The sequence below is a fragment of the Somniosus microcephalus genome, chromosome 4, assembly GCF_052327205.1.
Source record: "Somniosus microcephalus isolate GS21.2 chromosome 4, FLI_Smic_1.0, whole genome shotgun sequence".
NCBI lineage: Eukaryota > Metazoa > Chordata > Chondrichthyes > Squaliformes > Somniosidae > Somniosus > Somniosus microcephalus.
This window is the reverse complement of record NC_140990.1, coordinates 73,557,793-73,576,956: the sequence shown is the minus strand read 5'-3', so window position 1 is coordinate 73,576,956 and position 19,164 is coordinate 73,557,793. Positions and strand designations below refer to the sequence as shown.

Below are 19,164 nucleotides of genomic sequence, written 5' to 3'. Positions count from 1 at the left end.
CAGGAGGTTTAGAGGAGATTTGAGGAAAAACTTTTTCACCCAGAGGGTGGTTGGAATCTGGAACTCACTGCCTGAAAGGGTGGTAGAGGCAGGAACCCTCACAACATTCAAGAAGCATTTAGATGGGCACTTGAAACGCCATAGCATACAAGGCTACGGACCAAGTGCTGGAAAATGGGATTAGAATAGACAGGGCTTGATGGCCAGCATGGACACGATGGGCCAAAGGGCCTCTTCCTGTGCTGTATAACTCTATGACTCTATGCGTCTTCTCGTATCATAAAGAAATTAAATATTCGACACACTGTGTTTGAAACAAAGCTGATTTATTACATATTTATTCAAAATATTAATCTCCAGTTATAGGGGTTATTAACATCAGCAGAAACAAACCCCAACTGTCAGAGTGAACATGATTCAGTCCTGGATGTGGTTAACAGCAGCAATAACAGCAGAATCCAACCTCTGTAGTCGATCGTGAACTTGCTGGTGTCTCAGCAGGTTGTATGACTGAGTGAATCCCTTCCCACAAATGGAGCAGGTGAACGGCCTCTCCCCAGTGTGAACTCGCTGGTGATTAAACAGCTTTGATGACAAAGTGAATCCCTTCCCACATTCAGAGCAGGTGAATGGCCTCTCCCCAGTGTGAACTCGCTGGTGTGTCAGCAGGGTGGATGACTGAGTGAATCTCTTTCCACACACGGAACAGGTGAATGGTTTCTCCCCAGTGTGAGTGCGTTGGTGGTTCTGCAGATCAGTTTTGCTTTTATACTTCAGATCACAGTCAGAACATTTAAAAGTCCTCTCCTCTGTGTGAATACGATGGTGCCTCAGAAGATGGGATGACTGACTGAATCCCTTCCCACACTCTGAGCAGGTGAACGGCCTCTCCCCAGTGTGAACTCGCCGGTGTGTCCGCAGGTAGGATGACTGAGTGAATCCCTTCCCACACACGGAGCAGGTGAATGGCCTCTCCCCAGTGTGAGTGCGACGATGCATTTCCAGCTCAGACGGGTAATTGAATCCCTTCCCACAAGCCCCACATTTCCACGGTTTCTCCATGGTGCGGGTGCCCTTGTGTCTCTCCATGGTGCGGGTGTCCTTGTGTCTCTCCAGGTTGGATGATCAGTTGAAGCCTCATCCACACACTGAACACGTGTACGGTTTCTCCCCGCTGTGAATGGTGCGAAGTTTTTCAGGTTGTGTAAAGATTGAGTCAAACATTTCTCTTTCCACATTCAAAGGCCAATTATATTTAGGTCCTGATGAATTGAGTGACTGGCAGGTCTTGACGTGATGTTTGGTTTAAGTTTCCCGCCTGCAAATCCTCCCCTTCTAATATCCTGTAAAGGGAAGTTACACAAGTAATCACCGTAAGTACAGGATCGAAATTCAGGACAGGCAATTCTAGTTGCTGTGGAACATGCTTTCCTCTCTTCTTCCCCAAAGCTGTAAATTCCCATCCCACAGACTCTCGCTCCTTCCTGTGCCGTCTCCAACATTTTTCCTGTCAGTCAAATTTTCTCCCTGCCCTGCAGCTGTTGACTCTGGCTGGGTTCAGTTCTACATTCACTGGTTCCTCTCCCTCTCCTCCCCTGAAGGTGCTGACTCTGGCTGGGTTCAGTTCTGCACTCACTGGTTCCTCTCCCTCTCCTCCCCTGAAGGTGCTGACTCTGGCTGGGTTGTTCCACACTCACTGGTTCCCATCCCTCTCCTCCCCTGAAGGTGCTGACTCTGGCTGGGTTCAGTTCTACACTCACTGGTTCCCCTCCCTCTCCTCCCCTGAAGCTGTTGACTCTGGCTGGGTTCAGTTCTACACTCACTGGTTCCCCTCCCGCTACTCCCCTGAAGCTGCTGACTCTGGCTGGGTTCAGTTCTACACTCACTGGTTCCCCTCCCTCTCCTCCCCTGAAGGTGCTGACTCCAGTTCTACACTCACTGTTTCCCCTCTCTCTCCTCCCCTGAAGGCGCTGACTCTGGCTGGGTTCAGTTCTACACTCAACTGGTTCCCCTTCCTCTCCTCCGCTGAAGGTGCTGACTCTGGCTGGGTTCAGTTCTGCACTCATCAGTTGCTGTCCAATGTGTGACCTGTGTGCCCCATCTATGTATCAACTCTCTGGGAATTAGACCGAATGTGCAGTCCCTCTGGGGACCGGACCCCCGGCCCGAATCAAAGGTTTCAGAGCAGGAGAGATTGATGAAACTATTTGAAAGGTGTGGTGGTGAAATGTTGGGCAGGTGCTCAGCATCTCACGCATTGTGTAAGATTAACATTCCACATGTCTGAACCTTTCATTCCGTCCCTGATTTGGGCATCTCTTGAGCTGGCACTTCTTGTCCCATTAGACCGAGTTGGTGCAACAGGAGAGCCAGGGATCAGGGGTATATTCAACAGGAAGCACACAGCACGGACATTACACTGCAGGTGGGCTATGTGAGAGTGTTACAGTGAGGGCTTCGGGCACTTTAGTAAACACACACACAGCAGAAGCACATTAATCTGATGGGAGATCACTGACACACAAGTAGCCAACGGTGTGGAGCCTCCTGAGAGTCCGGCCCCTTTACAGCCAGTATTTACAGGAGTTGGAACACAGAGTCTCAATAAAATCACTGATACATTTGTTCACACAAACCAACCCCCCAAATTTCTGAGTAATTTCACCTTCATTTACAGATGCTCCCTGACCAGTCCCCATTTCTCCTCCATTTACAGATGCTCCCTGACCAGTCACGATTTCTCCTCCATTTACAGACGCTCCCTGACCAGTCACCATTTCTCCTCCATTTACAGACGCTCCCTGACTAGTCACCATTTCTCCTCCATTTACAGACGCTCCCTGACCAGTCACCATTTCTCCTCCATTTACAGACGCTCCCTGACCAGTCCCCATTTCTCCTCCATTTACAGACGCTCCCTGACCAGTCTCCATTTCTCCTCCATTTACACACGCTCCCTGATTTCCTGTCTGTCCCAGAGTTTGGCGCGGGGCCCCTTTGCTGAGCGTATCGGGAGAAAACGGGAAGCGGCGGGCGGATAATGTTGAGTGTTTTAATAATGGGGCCTGGGGCCGTACTCGGGGTGTGAGCAGCCCGCGTCCCCCCGGGCTTCATGAACCCGCTCCCTGAGCTCGGGGTGTGAGCAGCTCGCGTCCCCCCGGGGTTCATGAACCCGCTCCCTGAGCTCGGGGTGTGAGCAGCCCGCGTCCCCCCGGGCTTCATGAACCCACTCCCTGAGCTCGGGGTGTGAGCAGCCCGCGTCCCCCCGGGCTTCATGAACCCGCTCCCTGAGCTCGGGGTGTGAGCAGCCCGCGTCCCCCCGGGGTTCATGAACCCGCTCCCTGAGCTCGGGGTGTGAGCGGCCCGCGTCCCCCCGGGGTTCACGAACCCGCTCCCTGAGCTCAGGGTGTGAGCGGCCCGCGTCCCCCCGGGGTTCATGAACCCGCTCCCTGAGCTCTCTCACCTGATGTGTCAGCGGCTGCTACCAAGGCCCGCGCATGCTCAACTCATCATCTGTTGTTCCGGCTTAAAGGTCAGGCCCCGCCCCTCACCCGCTCCGATTAGTTGGAGGACCCGCCGCCCGCTCGGTCCTCCAGCACCGCCCCCGCTCTTCCTATTGGTCCGGAGCTCCCGTCAATCACCCGAGCAGTGTTAGCTGAGCATGCGCGGACCTTGGCAGCAGCCGCTGACACATCAGGTGAGAGCGCTCAGGGAGCGGGTTCATGAACCCCGGGGGGACGCGGGCCGCGGGCCGCTCACACCCCGAGCGGGTTCATGAACCCTGGGGGGACGCGGGCCTTTCACACCCCGAGCTCAGCGAGCGGGTTCATGATCCCCGGGGGGACGCGGGCCGCTCACACCCCGAGCTCAGGGAGCGGGTTCGTGAACCCCGGGGGGGCGCGGGCCGCTCACACCCCGAGCTGAGGGAGCGGGGTCATGAACCCCGGGGGGACGCGGGCCGCTCACACCCCGAGCTCAGGGAGCGGGTTCATGAACCCCGGGGGGACGGGGGCCGCTCACACCCCGAGCTGAGGGAGCGGGGTCATGAACCCCGGGGGGGCGCGGGCCGCTCACACCCCGAGCTCAGGGAGCGGGTTCATGAACCCCGGGGGGACGCGGGCAGCTCACACCCCGAGCTGAGGGAGCGGGTTCATGAACCCCGGGGGGACGCGGGCCGCTCACACCCCGAGCTCAGGGAGCGGGGTCATGAACCCCGGGGGGGACGCGGGCCGCTCACACCCCGAGCTCAGGGAGCGGGGTCATGAACCCCGGGGGGACGCGGGCTGCTCACACCTCAAGCTCAGGGAGCGGGTTCATGAACCCCGGGGGGACGCAGGACGCTCACACCTCAAGCTCAGGGAGCGGGGTCATGAACCCCGGGGGGACGCGGGCCGCTCACACCCCGAGTGCGGCCCCAGGCCCCGTTATTAAAACACTCAACATTATCCGCTTCACAAACACCCGGGGTGAGCCACAGGCCCCAACCAAGAGCCTCCGGGCCGGGCGTTTGCCCCGAGCGGGGCGGCAGCTGCGGGGCTTTCTCCCGGTGACAGGCCCGATTAATGGCCGCCATTTTGAGAGGCTCAGGGGGCAGCAGGGCGCATGCGTGGCCCCCTTGGCCAGGAACATAAGGAGCAGGAGTAGGCCATACGGCCCCTCGGGCCTGCTCCGCCATTTAATAGGATCATGGCTGATCCGAACCTAGACTCACGTCCACTTCCCTGCCCGTTCCCCGTAACCCCTAATTCCCTTATCAGCTAGGAAACTGTCTACGTTTTAAATTTATTTAATGTTGCAGCTTCCACAGCTCTGGGGTAGCAAATTCCATAGATTTACTACCCTCTGAGTGAAGAAGTTTCTCATCTCAGTTTTGAAAGGGCAGCCCCTTATTCTAAGAGGAGAGAATCTTATCAATTTCTATCCTGCACTCACAGTGATGGCTTTTGTAAACTCCTTTTACAGGCTGTGAGAAGGGCAGCATTTACACACCGCAAACTCAAACCAAACATCACATGAAGATCTGACAGAGTCACTCCATTCATAAGGACCCGAATATCATCGGCCTTTGAATGTGGAAGGAGAAATGTTTGTCGGTGCTGTCTGTGGGAAAAGATTTCAAACATCAGTGTGACTGGAAAAGCACCGAGACACACACACCCGAGTGAGAGTGTTCCAGTGCACTGACTGTGGAAAGAGCTTTAACCAGTTACACAGCCTGAAAAAACATTGCACCATTCACAGCGGGGAGAAACCGTACACGTGTTGTGTGTGTGGACGAGGCTTCAACTGATCGTCCAACCTGGAGAGACTCAAGGACACCCGCACCACGGAGAAACTGTGGAAATGTGGGGACTGTGGGAAGGGAAGGGATTCAGTTCCCTGTCTAAACTGAAAACTCATCGACGCAGTCACACCGGGGAGAGTCCATTCATCTGCTCCGTGTGGGGGAAGGGATTCACTCTGTCATCCAGCCTCCATTTACACCAACGAGTTCACACTGATGAGAGACCTTTTAAATGCTCTGACTGTGGGAAATGCTTTAAAATCTCTGCCGAATTTATTAAACATCAGCTTGTTCACACTGATGAGAGACTGTTTAGTTGCGCTCACTGCGAGAAGAGCTTCAGGCAGTCAACTCGCCTCATTCAGCACCAACGGGTTCACACTGGGGAGAGGACATTCACCTGCTCCGTGTGTGGAAAGGGATTTACGCAGTCATCCAATCTCCAGACACACCAACGGGTTCACACTGGGGAGAGGCCATTCACCTGCTCCGTGTGTGGGAAGGGATTCACTCTATCATCCAGTCTCAAGACCCACCAACGCACTCACAGTGGAGAGAGGCTGTTCACCTACCCTGTGTGTGGGAAGGAATTCAATCATTCAACCAGCCTGCTGACACACCAGCGAGTTCACAGTGGGGAGAGGCCGTTCACCTGCTCCGTGTGTGGGAAGGAATTCACTCAGTCATCCAACCTGCGGACACACCAGCGAGTTCACACTAGGGAGAATCCGTTCACCTGTTCCGTGTGTGGGAAGGGATTCACTCAATCATCTTACCTGGTGAGACACCAGCAAGTTCATGAGTGACTGCAGGGGTAGGATTTTGCTGTTAATCACATCCTATGTTTGTTTCTACCAATGTTATTTAACCCTATAACTGGGCTGGAGTTTAAGTTTCTGGATCTATGTCAACGAAGGCACTTTTGGTGTAAACACACCCTGGCCTAGAAATTCAGTTAAGGCCCGCCAGCAGGCTAACGCCCAAAAGTTAGCGCTGCGCGCGGAGCCAGGTGCGCCCGTCAGATATTCGGCTTTTGCGCCCCAAGTCGGAACCGGGCGCTATTCCAGGGTGTGCCCGCCCCCGCTTGGGGCGCTGAAACTGAATTTCTGCGCTCTAAGTGCCGCTGCGCCACCCGATGCGGTGCGGCAGGCTGCGGTACTGCAGGCCTCCTCCTCTTAAGGTGGAGGTGCCTGCAACAGCGAGATCGCCGCTGGATTGTGCCGGCAAATGAGCCTGGCACCAAGCAGAAGTGCCGGGCTCGCGGAAAGCAGCCGGCAATGCCGCGGGGGGGGGGTGGCAGGCGGCCGCTGAAAAAGCGGCCGGCCGCACCTCCACCTTAAAGCGCCCCAGTAGCGCAGCAGTACGGCCCCGTTTTTCAATCGCTGTTTGCGGCCGCTGCAGAAGAGGCGGCCGCAACTAAATATGGGGTTTGGGCCGGAAGCGGGGCGGAACCGGGGCACTGCGCACACCGATGACGTCATCGGTGTCGGCGCAGCGCTACCGGCTACCGCCGCCATTACCGCAGCGCTGAATATCGGCGCACCCTCTTACACTTGCGCAGAAGCCCTCTTTGGGCAGTAACTGGGCGCAAAGCCCACTGAATTTCTGGCCCACTGTGTTGTGTTTGTTATTTCTCTAAGATCAGAGACTAATTGATGTCCTGTTACCGACTGTTACATTTTGGACCTTTTCTCCTTTCTAACTCTAGATTATTTCAGTTCTCAGACCTTTGGTTACTCTCATGGACAAGTCCCAGCTCCCCATATCTCCAGAGTGCCTCTCCTAGCCTTGGTATCCAGGGAAGGTATCGGTAACACGTCCGGGATCACTAAACACAAAACCCAGTCTGTTAATCACTTTCAGCTACTGGGCTTAGCGTGTGACCCACAGCATCTCTCTCACCTTCGATGTGTGAATAGAGCATCAGAACCTGGTTTTAAATTTATTCAGCAAATCTATTGAACAGAAGCTTGCAGGGTGATGAGGCAGTGTTGAGGTGCTGCTGTACCAGCCTTGGCTCAGTGGGCAGCACTCTCGCCTCTGAGTCAGAAGGTTGTGGGTTCAAGTCCCAGCCCAGAGACTTGAGCACAAGAACCTAGGCTGACGCTCCTGTACAGTACTGAGGGAGTGCGGCACTGTCGGAAGTGCCGTCTTTCAGATGAAACATTAAACCGAGGCCCCGTCTGCTCTCAGGTGGAAAGGATCCCATGGCACTATTGAGAAGAAGAGCATGGGAGTGATCTCTGGTGTACTGGCCAATATTTATCACTAAAATAAAACAGATTATCTGGTCATTATCACATTGCTGTTTGTGGGAGCTTGCTGTGCACAAATTGGCTGCCGCGTTTTCTACATTACAACAGTGACTACGCTTCAAAAGTACTTCATTGGCTGTAAAGTGTTTTGGGACGTCCTGAGGACATGAAAGAGGCTGTATAAATGCAAGTCTCATCTTTACTCTGCATTGTGCCTGTAATGGAAATAACTGAAGATTTGTCCCAGTGTAACCTTTGCCGTCATGAAATGAGTGTGTCTTTTAATGAGCCTCACGTCCTTGCTCATGTCGGCTGTAATTGTGTAGAAAGGGGATGTGTAAAGAGATGGTCTGTGTATGGAGATGTGAAAGAAGGAAACGGTGTGTGTGTGTGATAGTGACACAGCCTTGTGGTCACAGTCAGAACAATCACAGATATCCTTGTGGTTCTGGTTTGGGCAGGTCCAGATCAATAATGTAGTAAACAAGTTAAATATAAATATCACCAGTGTAGTCGCAGCTTGTTAGAACAGACCTGGGGAGAAGAGAGCTCTGAATCCACTGTATTATCCCTGTTCTCCGGATCGGGTAACTATACTCTGTCTGTATCTTTGCAGTGCTGTTAATAAAGTCAGTAAAAGACAATCTGTTGCTGTGAGCTTGATTATCTGGTGTCTGAAACTACAAGGCTCAATATTTAGAGTCAACAAGATGAACAAGTAAACATATCACGGCCCAATACTCCAGCTCTATATTCACAGGAGAAAGTCTGTTAACACACTCCTCGAGTGGACAGAACAAAGAAGAACTGCTAGAATCATTTGTAAATACTTTTCAAATCCTGACTGATATAAATTGTCAGTGTTCATTCCATTGAAGTCAATGGCTGATGAGAGAGGGGTTGGAGAGTAGGGGTGTAAGAGGAGTTGGGGTGAGGGGGGTTGGAGAGTAGGGGTGTAAGAGGAGTTGGGGTGAGGGGGTTGGAGAGTAGGGGTGAAAGGAGTTGGGGTGTGGGGGGTTGGAGAGTAGGGGTGAAAGAGGAGTTGGGGTGAGGGGGGGTTGGAGCGTAGGGGTGAAAGAGGAGTTGGGGTGAGGGGGTTGGAGAGTAGGGGTGAAAGAGGAGTTGGGGTGCAAGAGGAGTTGGGGTGAGGGGAGTTGGAGAGTAGGGGTGAAAGAGGAGTTGGGGTGAGGGGGGTTGGAGAGTAGGGGTGAAAGAGGAGTTGGGGTGAGTGGGGTTGGGGAGTAGGGGTGAAAGAGGAGTTGGGGTGAGGGGGGTTGGAGAGTAGGGGTGAAAGAGGAGTTGCGTTGAGGGTTGGAGAGTGGGGGTGAAAGAGGAGTTGGGGTGAGGGGAGTTGGAGAGTAGGGGTGAAAGAGGAGTTGGGGTGAGGGGGGTTGGAGAGTAGGGGTGAAAGAGGAGTTGGGGTGAAAGAGGAGTTGGGGTGAGGGGGGTTGGAGAGTGGGGGTGAAAGGAGTTGGGGTGAGGGGGGTTGGAGAGTGGGGGTGAAAGGAGTTGGGGTGAGGGGGGTTGGAGAGTAGGGGTGAAAGGAGTTGGGGTGAGGGGGGTTGGAGAGTAGGGGTGAAAGAGGAGTTGGGGTGAGGATGGAGAGTTGGGGTGAAAGAGGAGTTGGGGTGAGGGGGTTGGAGAGTGACAACAACAACTTGCAATTAGATAGTGCCTTTAACTTAGTAAAACATCCCAAGGTGCTTCAGTGTAGCGTTAGGATCCAAATTTGACTCTGAGCCACATGAGGAGAAATTAGGGCAAATAACCAAAAGCTTGTTCAAAGAGGAAGGTTTTAAGGAATGTTTTAAAGGAGGAACGAGAGGTAGAGAGGTGGAGAGGTTTAGGGAGGGAATTCCAGAGCTTGGGGCCTCGACAGCTGAAGGCACGGCCACCAATGGTGGAGCGATTAAAATCGGGGATGTGCAAGAGGCCAGAATTGGAGGAGTGCAGAGATCTCAGAGGTTGTAGGGCTGGAGGAGTTTACAGAGATAAGGAGAGGGGAGGCCATGGTGGATTCCTCTGGTGCTGGAATCAAGAACAAGAGGCCTTAATCTTAAAATTAGAGCTCGGCCATTCAGGGGTGAAATCAGGCAGCACTTTTTCACACACAGGGTAGTAGAAATGTGGAACTCTCTCCCCCAAAAGGCTGTGGATGCTGGGGGTTGATTGGAGCTTTCAAGACTGAGATGATCGATTTTTGTGAGGTAATTGTTCCAAGGAATGTGGAATAAAGGCGGGTAAATGGAGTTAAGATACGGATCAGCCCTGATCTAATTGAATGGTGGAGCAGGCTCGAGGGGCTGAATGGCCTCCTCCTGTTGCTAATGTTCCTGTGACACACTCAGAAATGCCCCGGAGCAGTGAAATCCCACTGGGCCCCAGCACATGCTCAACGGAAAGCCCAGGTCAAGGGCAAACCCAGCGTGCCCTCTCTGAACCCGGTTTGCTGCTCCCTCTGTGCCCAGCACTACCTGCACCCCCGGCACACGGCAGTGGAATTTCAGCCTCAGTGTTACAAGTTTCATCGGTTACAGGCTGGAGAGAGGAATGATTCAATCTGACACCGAGCCGTGTGATTGGTTCAGCCTCCACTAATATTGACTGTCAGAAATGGCCAAGAAGCAGTTTTTGACTAATATCGGCTCCCACAGGGATGAGGAATTCACAGAGTTACAGAGAGTCTGCAGCACAGAAACAGGCCATTCGGCCCAACTGGTCCGTGCTGGTGTTTCTGCTCCACATGAGCCTCCTCCTGCTCCTCTTCATCCAAACCTATCAGCAGATCCTTCTATTCCTTTCTCCCTCATGTACTTATCGAGCTTCCCCTGAAATGTATCCGTGCTATTCACCTCAACCACTCCATGTGGTAGCGAGTCCCACATTCTCACCACTCTCTGGGCAAAGAATTCCACGTTGGATTTACTGGTGACTCTCTTATATTTATGGCCCCTAGTTTTGGATTCCCCACAGGAGGAAACATCTTCTCTATGTCCACCCTATCGAACCTCTTCACAGTTTTAAAGACCTCTATCATAAGAAACATAAGAAATAAAAGCAGGAGTGGGCCATACGGCCCCTCGAGCCTGCTCCGCCATTCAATAAGATAATGGCTGATCATCGACCTCAACTCCACTTTCCCGCCCGATCTCCATATCCCTTGATTCCCCTAGAGTCCAAAAATCTATCGATCTCAGCCTTGAATATACTCAAAGACTCAGCATTCACAGCCCTCTGGGGCAGAGAATTACAAAGCTTCACAACCCTCTGAGTGAAGAAATTCCTCCTCATCTCGGTCTTAAATGGCCGACCCTGTACCCCGAGACTATGGCCCCTGGTTCTAGACTCTCCAGCCAGGGGAAACAATCTCTCAGCATCTACCCTGTCAATCCCCTTCAGAATCTTGTATGTTTCAATGAGATCACCTCTCATTCTTCTAAACTCCAGAGAGTATCGGCCCATTCTACACAATCTCTCATCATAGGACAGCCCTCTCATCCCAGGAATCAATCCAGTGAACCTTTGTTGCACCGCCTCCAAGGCAAGTATATCCTTCCTTAGATAAGGAGACCAGAACTGTGCACAGTACTCCAGGAGTGGTCTCACCAAGGCCCTGTACAATTGGAGCAAGACTTCCTTACTCTTATACTCCAACCTCCTTGCAATAAAGGCCAACATGCCATTTGCCTTCCTCATTGCTTGCTGTACCTGCGAGCTTGCTTTCTGTGTTTCTTGCACAAGGACACCCAAATCTCTCTCAACACCAACATTTGAAAGTTTCTCACCATTTAAAAAGTATTCTGTTTTTCTATTCTTCCTACCAAAGTGAATAACCTCACATTTCCCTACATTATACTCCATCTGCCACCTTACTGCCCACTCACTTAGTCTATCTATATCTGTTTGCAGACTCTGTGTGTTCTCCTCACAGCTTACTGTCCCACCTAGCTTTGTATCAGCAGCAAACTTGGATACATTGCACTCGGTCCCTTCATCTAGGTCATTAATATAGATTGTAAATAGCTGAGGCCCCAACACTGATCCTTGCGGCACCCCACTAGTTACAGCCTGCCAACCTGAGAAAGGTCCGTTTATCCCTACTCTCTGTTTTCTGCCCGTTAACCAATCCTCTATCCATGCTACTCAGGTCTCGAGAAAACGGCCCCAGATTGATCAGTTTTTCCTGATAAGTATATCCCCTCAGTTCTGGCATCATCCCTGTGAATCTTTTTTGCACCCTATCCAGTGCCTCTGTATCCTTTGATAAACATGGAGACCAGAACTGTGCAGAGTGCTCCAAGTGTGGTCTAACCAAGGTTTGAAACAAGTTTAACAGAACTTCTCCGCTGTTCAATTCTATCCCTCCAGAAATGAACCCCAGCGTTTGGATTGTTTTTTAACGGCCTTATTAACCTGTTCAATCAGAAATCTCAGAGTACACCCAGCCTGCCCTCTCTGAACCCGGTTTGCTGCTTCCTTTGTGCCCAGCACTGCCTGCACCCCCGGCGCACGGCAGTGGAATTTCAAAAGAAGGAAGGAATCTGTCAGCATTTGAAAGGCTTTTAGAAAGAATTCAAGGTGTTTTCAGAGAGTTGGAATCTTTCTTTATTCTCGGGGAGTTAGATATCAGCCTTTCTCCTGTGAATATCGAGCTGCCTTATAGGGCCGTGATCATCTTTGAAAGTGCTGCCAATTAATCCCACTCCCCGGCCCTTTCCGCACAGCCCTGCAAACTTTTCCTTTAAGCAGATCCAATTCCCTTTTGAAAGTTACTGTTGAATCTGCGTCCACCCCTTTCAGACAGTGCATTCCAGATCACAACAACTCACTGAGTGAAAAATGTCTCATCTCCCCTCTAGCTTTTTGCCAATGATTTGATGTGACGTTTTTACTTGTTAAGTACATTTGCTGAGTGGAATTAAATTTAAAACCAGGTTCTGAGGCGTGATTCTCCATTCACACATCGAAGGTGAGAGAGATGCTGTGGGTCACACGCTAAGTCCAGTCGCTGGCAGTGATTAACAGACTGGGTTTTGTGTTTAGTGACCCCGGGCGTGTTACCGATACTTTCCCTGAATACCAAGGCTGGGAGAGGCACTCTGGAATGTATGGGGAGCTGGGACTTGTCTATGAGAGTAACCGAAGGTATGAGAACTGAAATAATCTAGAGGTGGAAAGGAGAAAAGGCCCAAAAATGGAGCAGTCGGTAACAGGACATCAATTAGTCTCCTCTTATCTTGGAGAAATCAAGGACTAAACACACTGTGTGTTTGATACAAAGGTCATTTATTTGACATATCAAAATATTAAACTCCAGCCCAGTTATAGGGGTTATTAACATCAGCAGAAACAAACCTGAACTGCCAGAATGAACATGGTTCAGTCCTGGATGTGATTAACAGCAGCAATAACAGCAGAATCCAACCCCTGCAGCCAATCGTGAATTTGCTGGTGTGTCAGCAGGTTGGATGACTGAGTGAATCCCTTCCCACACACGGAGCAGATGAATGGCCTCTCCCCAGTGTGAACTCACTGGTGTCTCAGATGGTGAAATGATTTAATGAATCCCTTCCCACACACGGAGCAGGTGAACGGCCTCTCCCCAGTGTGACTGCATGGATGAGTTTCCAGTTGGGACGGGTAATTGAACCCCTTCCCACAGTCCCCACATTTCCACAGTTTCTCCGTTGTGTGGGTGTTCTTGTGTCTCCCCAGGTTGGATGATCAGTTAAAGCCTCGTCCACACACAGAACACATGTACGGTTTCTCCCCGCTGTGAATGGTGCAATGTTTTTTCAGGCTGTGTAACTGGTTAAAGCTCTTTCCACAGTCAGTGCACTGGAACACTCTCACTCGGGTATGGGTGTCTCGGTGCTTTTCCAGTCACACTGATGTTTGAAATCTTTTCCAAGATAGAACAGACAGAAATTTCTCCTTCCACATTCAAAGGCAGATGATATTCAGCTCCTGATGAATGGAATGTCTCTATTAGATGTTGATGTGATGTTTGGTTCAAGTTTCCCCTCTGCAAATCCTCCCCTTCTAATACCCTGTAAAAGGAGTTTACAAAAGTCATCACTGTAAGTATAGGATAGAAATTCAGAACAGACAATTCTAGTTTCTATGGAACATTCTTTCCTCTCTTGTTCCCCCAAAGCTGTAAATCCCTGTCCCACACACTCTCCCCCCTCCCTGTTCTGAAATCCAAACCCATCGCACCATCTCCAACATTTCTTTCCTTCACTCCCAGTTTTCCCCCTCCCTCTACTCTGGTTGGGTTCAGTTCTCCACCCACTGTGTGCAGAGTGAGAATAAAATCAATGAGTCAATGATTGTCTCTCCTGGTCACTGGGACCCTGAAGCCCGCCCACTTTTTTCCTGTACAAAGATGGCCACGCATGCGCCCTGCTGCAGGTGGAACCGGTCCATCTTTCCTCTACCAAGATGGCGACGCGTAACCCTGGCCTATCACCGAGAAAAAGCCTCACCACTGCCGTCCGGTGGGACACAGACCGGGCCGTTGGATCTCATTCTGGCCTGAGGCTGCTCTCCAACTTCATAAGCGCTGTGGCGCGGCCTACCCGCAATTTATTAATCACCCAACCCCGCTCCCGCCAACCTGCAGCTCCGCCCGGCGACGTCACAGAGCCTGCCCTGCACCTGCGCGCTGGGCTTCTGACATCCTCCCCAGAAAACCTGAAAAAGGAATCTGGATTGTCCCCGTCACTCATTCTTAAAGGGACAGCACCCTGTGTCTGGGCAGCTGCCGTTAAAGGCACAGACACAGCTTCACCCTTCTCTATTATAAATAAAAACAGGAAATACTCAGCAGGTCAGGCAGCATCTGTGGAGAGATGTGAGAAGTCACACAACACCAGGTTATAGCCCAACAGCTTTATTTGAAATCACAAGCTTTCGGAGCGCTGCTCCTTCGTCAGGTGAAGTGAAGAGATGCATATAGGCACAGTATATATAGTCAGAGAACACTGCCAGATGATTACAGGTAATCTTTCTAACTGCCCTTTATCACACCTTGGCAGAGAGATAATCACAGCAATCAAAGGTGTGAATGGTGTCCAAACAGTCAGGTCAGTCAGTCCAACACCGGCATCTCCACATCTGTGGAGAGAGAATCAGAGTTAATGGATAGATCTTCCCTAACCAACTTCTTAGACTTTTTTGAAAGAGATGACATCCCGAATTAAATGCGGCGTAGCCCAAATTAAATGGTGCAGTGTACCTGGACATCCAAAAGGCCTTTGACAAAGTATAGCATGAGAGACTTCTTTACAAACCAAGGTCAGTAGGTTTCAAGGTGAAACATGCATATTGCTTAATTACTGTCGAGGTGAAGCTGGGTTGCAAAGGGAGGATACCGAGTGGGTTACCCCAGGGGTCCTTGCTGGGAATCCCTCCTGGTCTTGGTCTACAAAGGTGACCTGGAATCATAATCATAATATAAAACAGTTACATTTGGAGATGACACCAAGCTAGGAAAGAATGTGAATTCAGATGAGGCAAGTATAGGATCTTATAAAGGGAGCTTTCAAAGAATGACCATTGGCAGATGAAACTCAATATAGAGAAAGGCAAGATACTGCTTATTATGGAAAAATGGAAATGGGTGGGATAGAACTTGTCAAGCGGGAAGTAGAGACAAACCTTAGGGTGTTAGATGAGTCACCACTCATCATTCCTAAAAGATGTGGCCCATTAATAAACAAATGAAATAGCATGCTGGATCATATTATCAAATCAGTTCAGTTCAAATACCTAGAGCTAATGTCGAAGCTGCCCTGGGCACATTACACTTAGTATGCTGCATATAGTCCTGGTCACCGTGATATTATGGGAGCCATCCAGGCCTTACTGGCAATCCAGGAGAAAGCAACAAGCCCTGATCCATGGTGTTAGAGGGAAGAGTTATGATGTACAACTTGATCAGCAAGTCCTCTTCTTCAACCTCAACAAGACAGGTCTTAGAAGCAACATTAATAGAGGAATATAACATAGAAACATAGCAGATAGGAGCAGGAAACATAGAAGATAGGAGCGGGAGTAGGCCATTCGGCCCTTCGAGCCTGCTCCGCCATTCAATGAGATCATGGCTGATCATCCAAATTCAGTACCCTGTCCCTGCCTTCTCCCCATATCCCTTGATCCCTTTAGCCTTAAGAAATATATCCAACTCTTTCTTGAATATATTTAATGAACTGGCCTCCACCGCCCTCTGTGGCAGAGAATTCCACAGGTTCACCACTCTCTGGGTAAAGAAATTCCTCCTCATTTCAGTCCTAAATGGCTTACCCCTTATCCTTAGACTATGACCCCTGGTTCTGGACTCCCCGGCCATCAGAAACATCCTTCCTGCATCTAGTCTGTCCAGGCCTGACAGAATTTTATAGGTTTCGATGAGATCCCCTCTCAATCTTCTAAACTCCAGTGAGTATAAGCCCAATCGACACAATCTCTCCTCAGATGTCATTCCTGCCATCCCAGGTACCAGTCTGGTGAATCTTCGCTGCACTCTTCCATGGCAAGAACGTCCTTCCTCAGGTAAGGTGACCAAAACAGCACACAATACTCAAGGTGCGGTCTCACCAAGGCCCTGTACAACTGTAGCAAGACATCCTTGTTCCTGTATTCGAACCCTCTTGCTACGAAGGCCAACATACCAGTTGCCTTCTTAACCGCCTGCTGCACCTGCATGCTTACCTTCAGCGACTGGTGCACAAGAACACCCAGGTCTCTTTGCACTTCCCCTTCTCCCAATCTATTGCCATTCAAATATTAATCTGCCTTCCTGTTTTTGCCACCAAAGTGGATAACCTAACATTTATCCACATTATAGTGCATTTGCCATGTTTCTGCCCAATCACCCAACCTGTCCAAATTGTACTGGAGTTTCATGACATCCTCCTCACAGCATACCCTCCCACCCAGCTTTGTGTCGTCTGCAAATTTGGAGATATTACATCCAATTTCCTCGTCCAGATCATTAATATACATTGTGAACAGCTGGGGTCTGATGACCGATCCTTGCGGTACCCCACTAGTCACTGCCTGCCACTCGGAAAATGACCCGTTTATTCCAACTCTTTGCTTTCTGTCAGTTCTCTATCCAAGTCAATACCTTGCTCCCAATCCCATGTGCCTTAAATTTGCACGCTAATCTCTTATGCGGGACTTTATCGAAAGCCTTCTGTAAGTCCAAATACACCACATCCACTGGTTCTCCCTTATCTATTTTACCAGTTACATCCTCAAAAAATTCCAGTAGATTAGTCAAGCATGCTTTACCTTTTGTAAATCCATGTTGACTTTGTCCGATCCTGTCACTGCTTTCCAAGTGCTCTGCTATTACATTTTTTATAATGGACTCTAGCATTTCCCCCACTACCGATGTCAGGCTTACTGGTCTATAATTCCGTACTTTTTCTCTACCACCTTTTTTGAATAGTGGGGTATCATTAGCTACCCTCCAATCCATGGGTACTGTTCCAGATTCTATTGAGTTCTGGAAGATGACCAGCAATGCATCTACTATTTCTAGGGCCACTTCCTTAAGTACCCTGGGATGTAGATTATCAGGCCCAGGGAATTTATCGGCCTTCAGTCCCATCAATTTTCCTAACACCATTTCCCTACAAATACTGATTTCTTTCAGTTCCACCCTTTCATCAGACCCTATGTTCCCCGGCATCTCTGGGAGGTTATTTGTGTCCTCCTTTGTGAAGACAGAACCAAATACATATTTAGTTGGTCTGCCATTTCTTTGCTCCCCATTATAAATTCCCCTGATTCTGACTGCAAGGGGCCTACGCTTGACTTTACCAATCTTTTTCTCTTCACATATCTATAAAAGCTTTTACAGTCAGTTTTTATGTTCCCTGCAAGCTTACTCTCATATTCTATTCTCCCTTTCTTAATTAATCCCTTTGTCCTCCTTTGTTGAATCCTAAACTGCTCACAATCCTCAGGATTATTGCTTTTTCTGGCCAATTTATAAGTCCTCTCCTTGGATCTTATGCTATCCCTAATTTCCCTTGTTAGCCACGGTTGAGTCAGCTTTTTTGCTTTATTTTTATGCCAAACTGGGATGAACAAATTCTGTAGCTCATCCATTCGGTCTTTGAATGTTTGCCATTGCCTATCCACCGTCAACCCTTTGAGTGCCATTCCCCAATCAATCCTACCCAACTCGCTCCTCAGACCATCGTTGTTTCCTTTATTTAAATTGAGGACCCTAGTCTCTGAGTCAACTACTTCATTCTCCATCTTAATGAAGAATTCGATCATATTATGATCGCTCCGACCCAAGGGGCCTCGTAGGACAAGATTGCTAATTAATCCTTTCTCATTACATAATACCCAGTCTAAGATGGCCTGATCTCTGGTTGGTTCCTCGACATATTGGTCCAGGAAACCATCCCGTAAACACTCCAGGAATTCCTCCTCCACAGTATTGTTACTAATTTGGTTGGCCCAATCTATATGTAGATTAAAGTCACCGATGATGACTGCTGTGCCCTTATTGCACGCTTCTTTAATTTCCCTTTTAATGCCATCCCCAACCTCCGCCTTACTGTTTGGAGGTCTATATACCACTCCCACTAACGTTTTTTCCCCTTAGTATTTCTCAATTCTACCCATACAGATTCCAAATCATCAGAGCTAATATCCTTCATTACAATTGTGTTAATCCCTTCTTTAACCAGTAATGCTACCCCACCTCCCTTTCCTATTTGCCTATCTTTCCTGAATATCGAATACCCCTGGATGTTGAGTTCCCAGTCTTGGCCATCCTTGAGCCACGTTTCCGTAATCCCAACCAAATCGTATTCGTTTACCTCTATTTGCGCAGCCAATTCATCCACCTTATTACAAATGCTCCTCGCATTAAGACACAAAGCCTTCAGGCTTGTTTTTTTAATGCTCTTAGACCTATTAGAATTATTATTTACTGTGGCCACATTTGATTTAAACCGTTGATTTCTCTGACTGCCACTTTTGTTTTTCTCCTTCCTATCTTTTGCTTTTATCCTTGTTTCCCTTTCCTCTGTCTTCCTGCTCAGGTTCCCAACCCCCTGCCATTTTAGTTTAAACCCTCCCCCAGAGCACTAGCAAACACTCCCCCTAGGACATCGGTTCCAGCCCTTCCAGGTGCAAACCGTCCGGTTTGAACTGGTCCCACCTCCCCCATAACCGGTTCCAATGTCCCAGGAACTTAAATCCCTCCCCCTTGCACCATTCCTCTAGCCACGTATTCATCTGAAGTATCCTTCTATTTCTACTCTGACTAGCACGTGGCACTGGTAGCAATCCTGAGATTACTACGTTTGAGGTCCTGTTTTTTAATTTATCTCCTAACTCCCTATATTCCGCTTTTAGGACCTCATCCCACTTTTTACCTATATTTTTGGTGCCTATATGCACCACGACAATTGGCTGTTCACCCTCCCCTTCCAAGATGTTCTGCAGCCGCTCGGAGACATCCTTGACCCTTGCACCAGGGAGGCAACACACTATCCTGGAGTCTCATTTGCGGCCGCAGAAACGCCTCTCTATGCCCCTTACAATAAAATCCCCTATTACTTGTGCTCTTCCCCTCTTTTTCCTCCCATT

At 49.8% G+C, this 19,164-nt stretch overlaps 1 protein-coding gene and 1 pseudogene across 1 annotated transcript; one reads left to right on the top strand and one right to left on the bottom strand.

The window, feature by feature from the left end:
* LOC147119225 (uncharacterized) overlaps positions 1-19,164 on the top strand; it is a 106,917-nt pseudogene that overhangs the window by 12,018 nt on the left and 75,735 nt on the right.
* Positions 310-3,544, bottom strand: LOC147119228 (uncharacterized). The gene is made up of 2 exons (XM_085984912.1): positions 3,464-3,544; positions 310-1,343 (listed from the first exon to the last, which is right to left on the bottom strand). Exon 2 carries the CDS (start codon positions 1,087-1,089, stop codon positions 418-420), a length of 672 nt encoding a protein of 223 aa, XP_085841038.1. The 5' UTR covers positions 1,090-1,343; positions 3,464-3,544; the 3' UTR covers positions 310-417.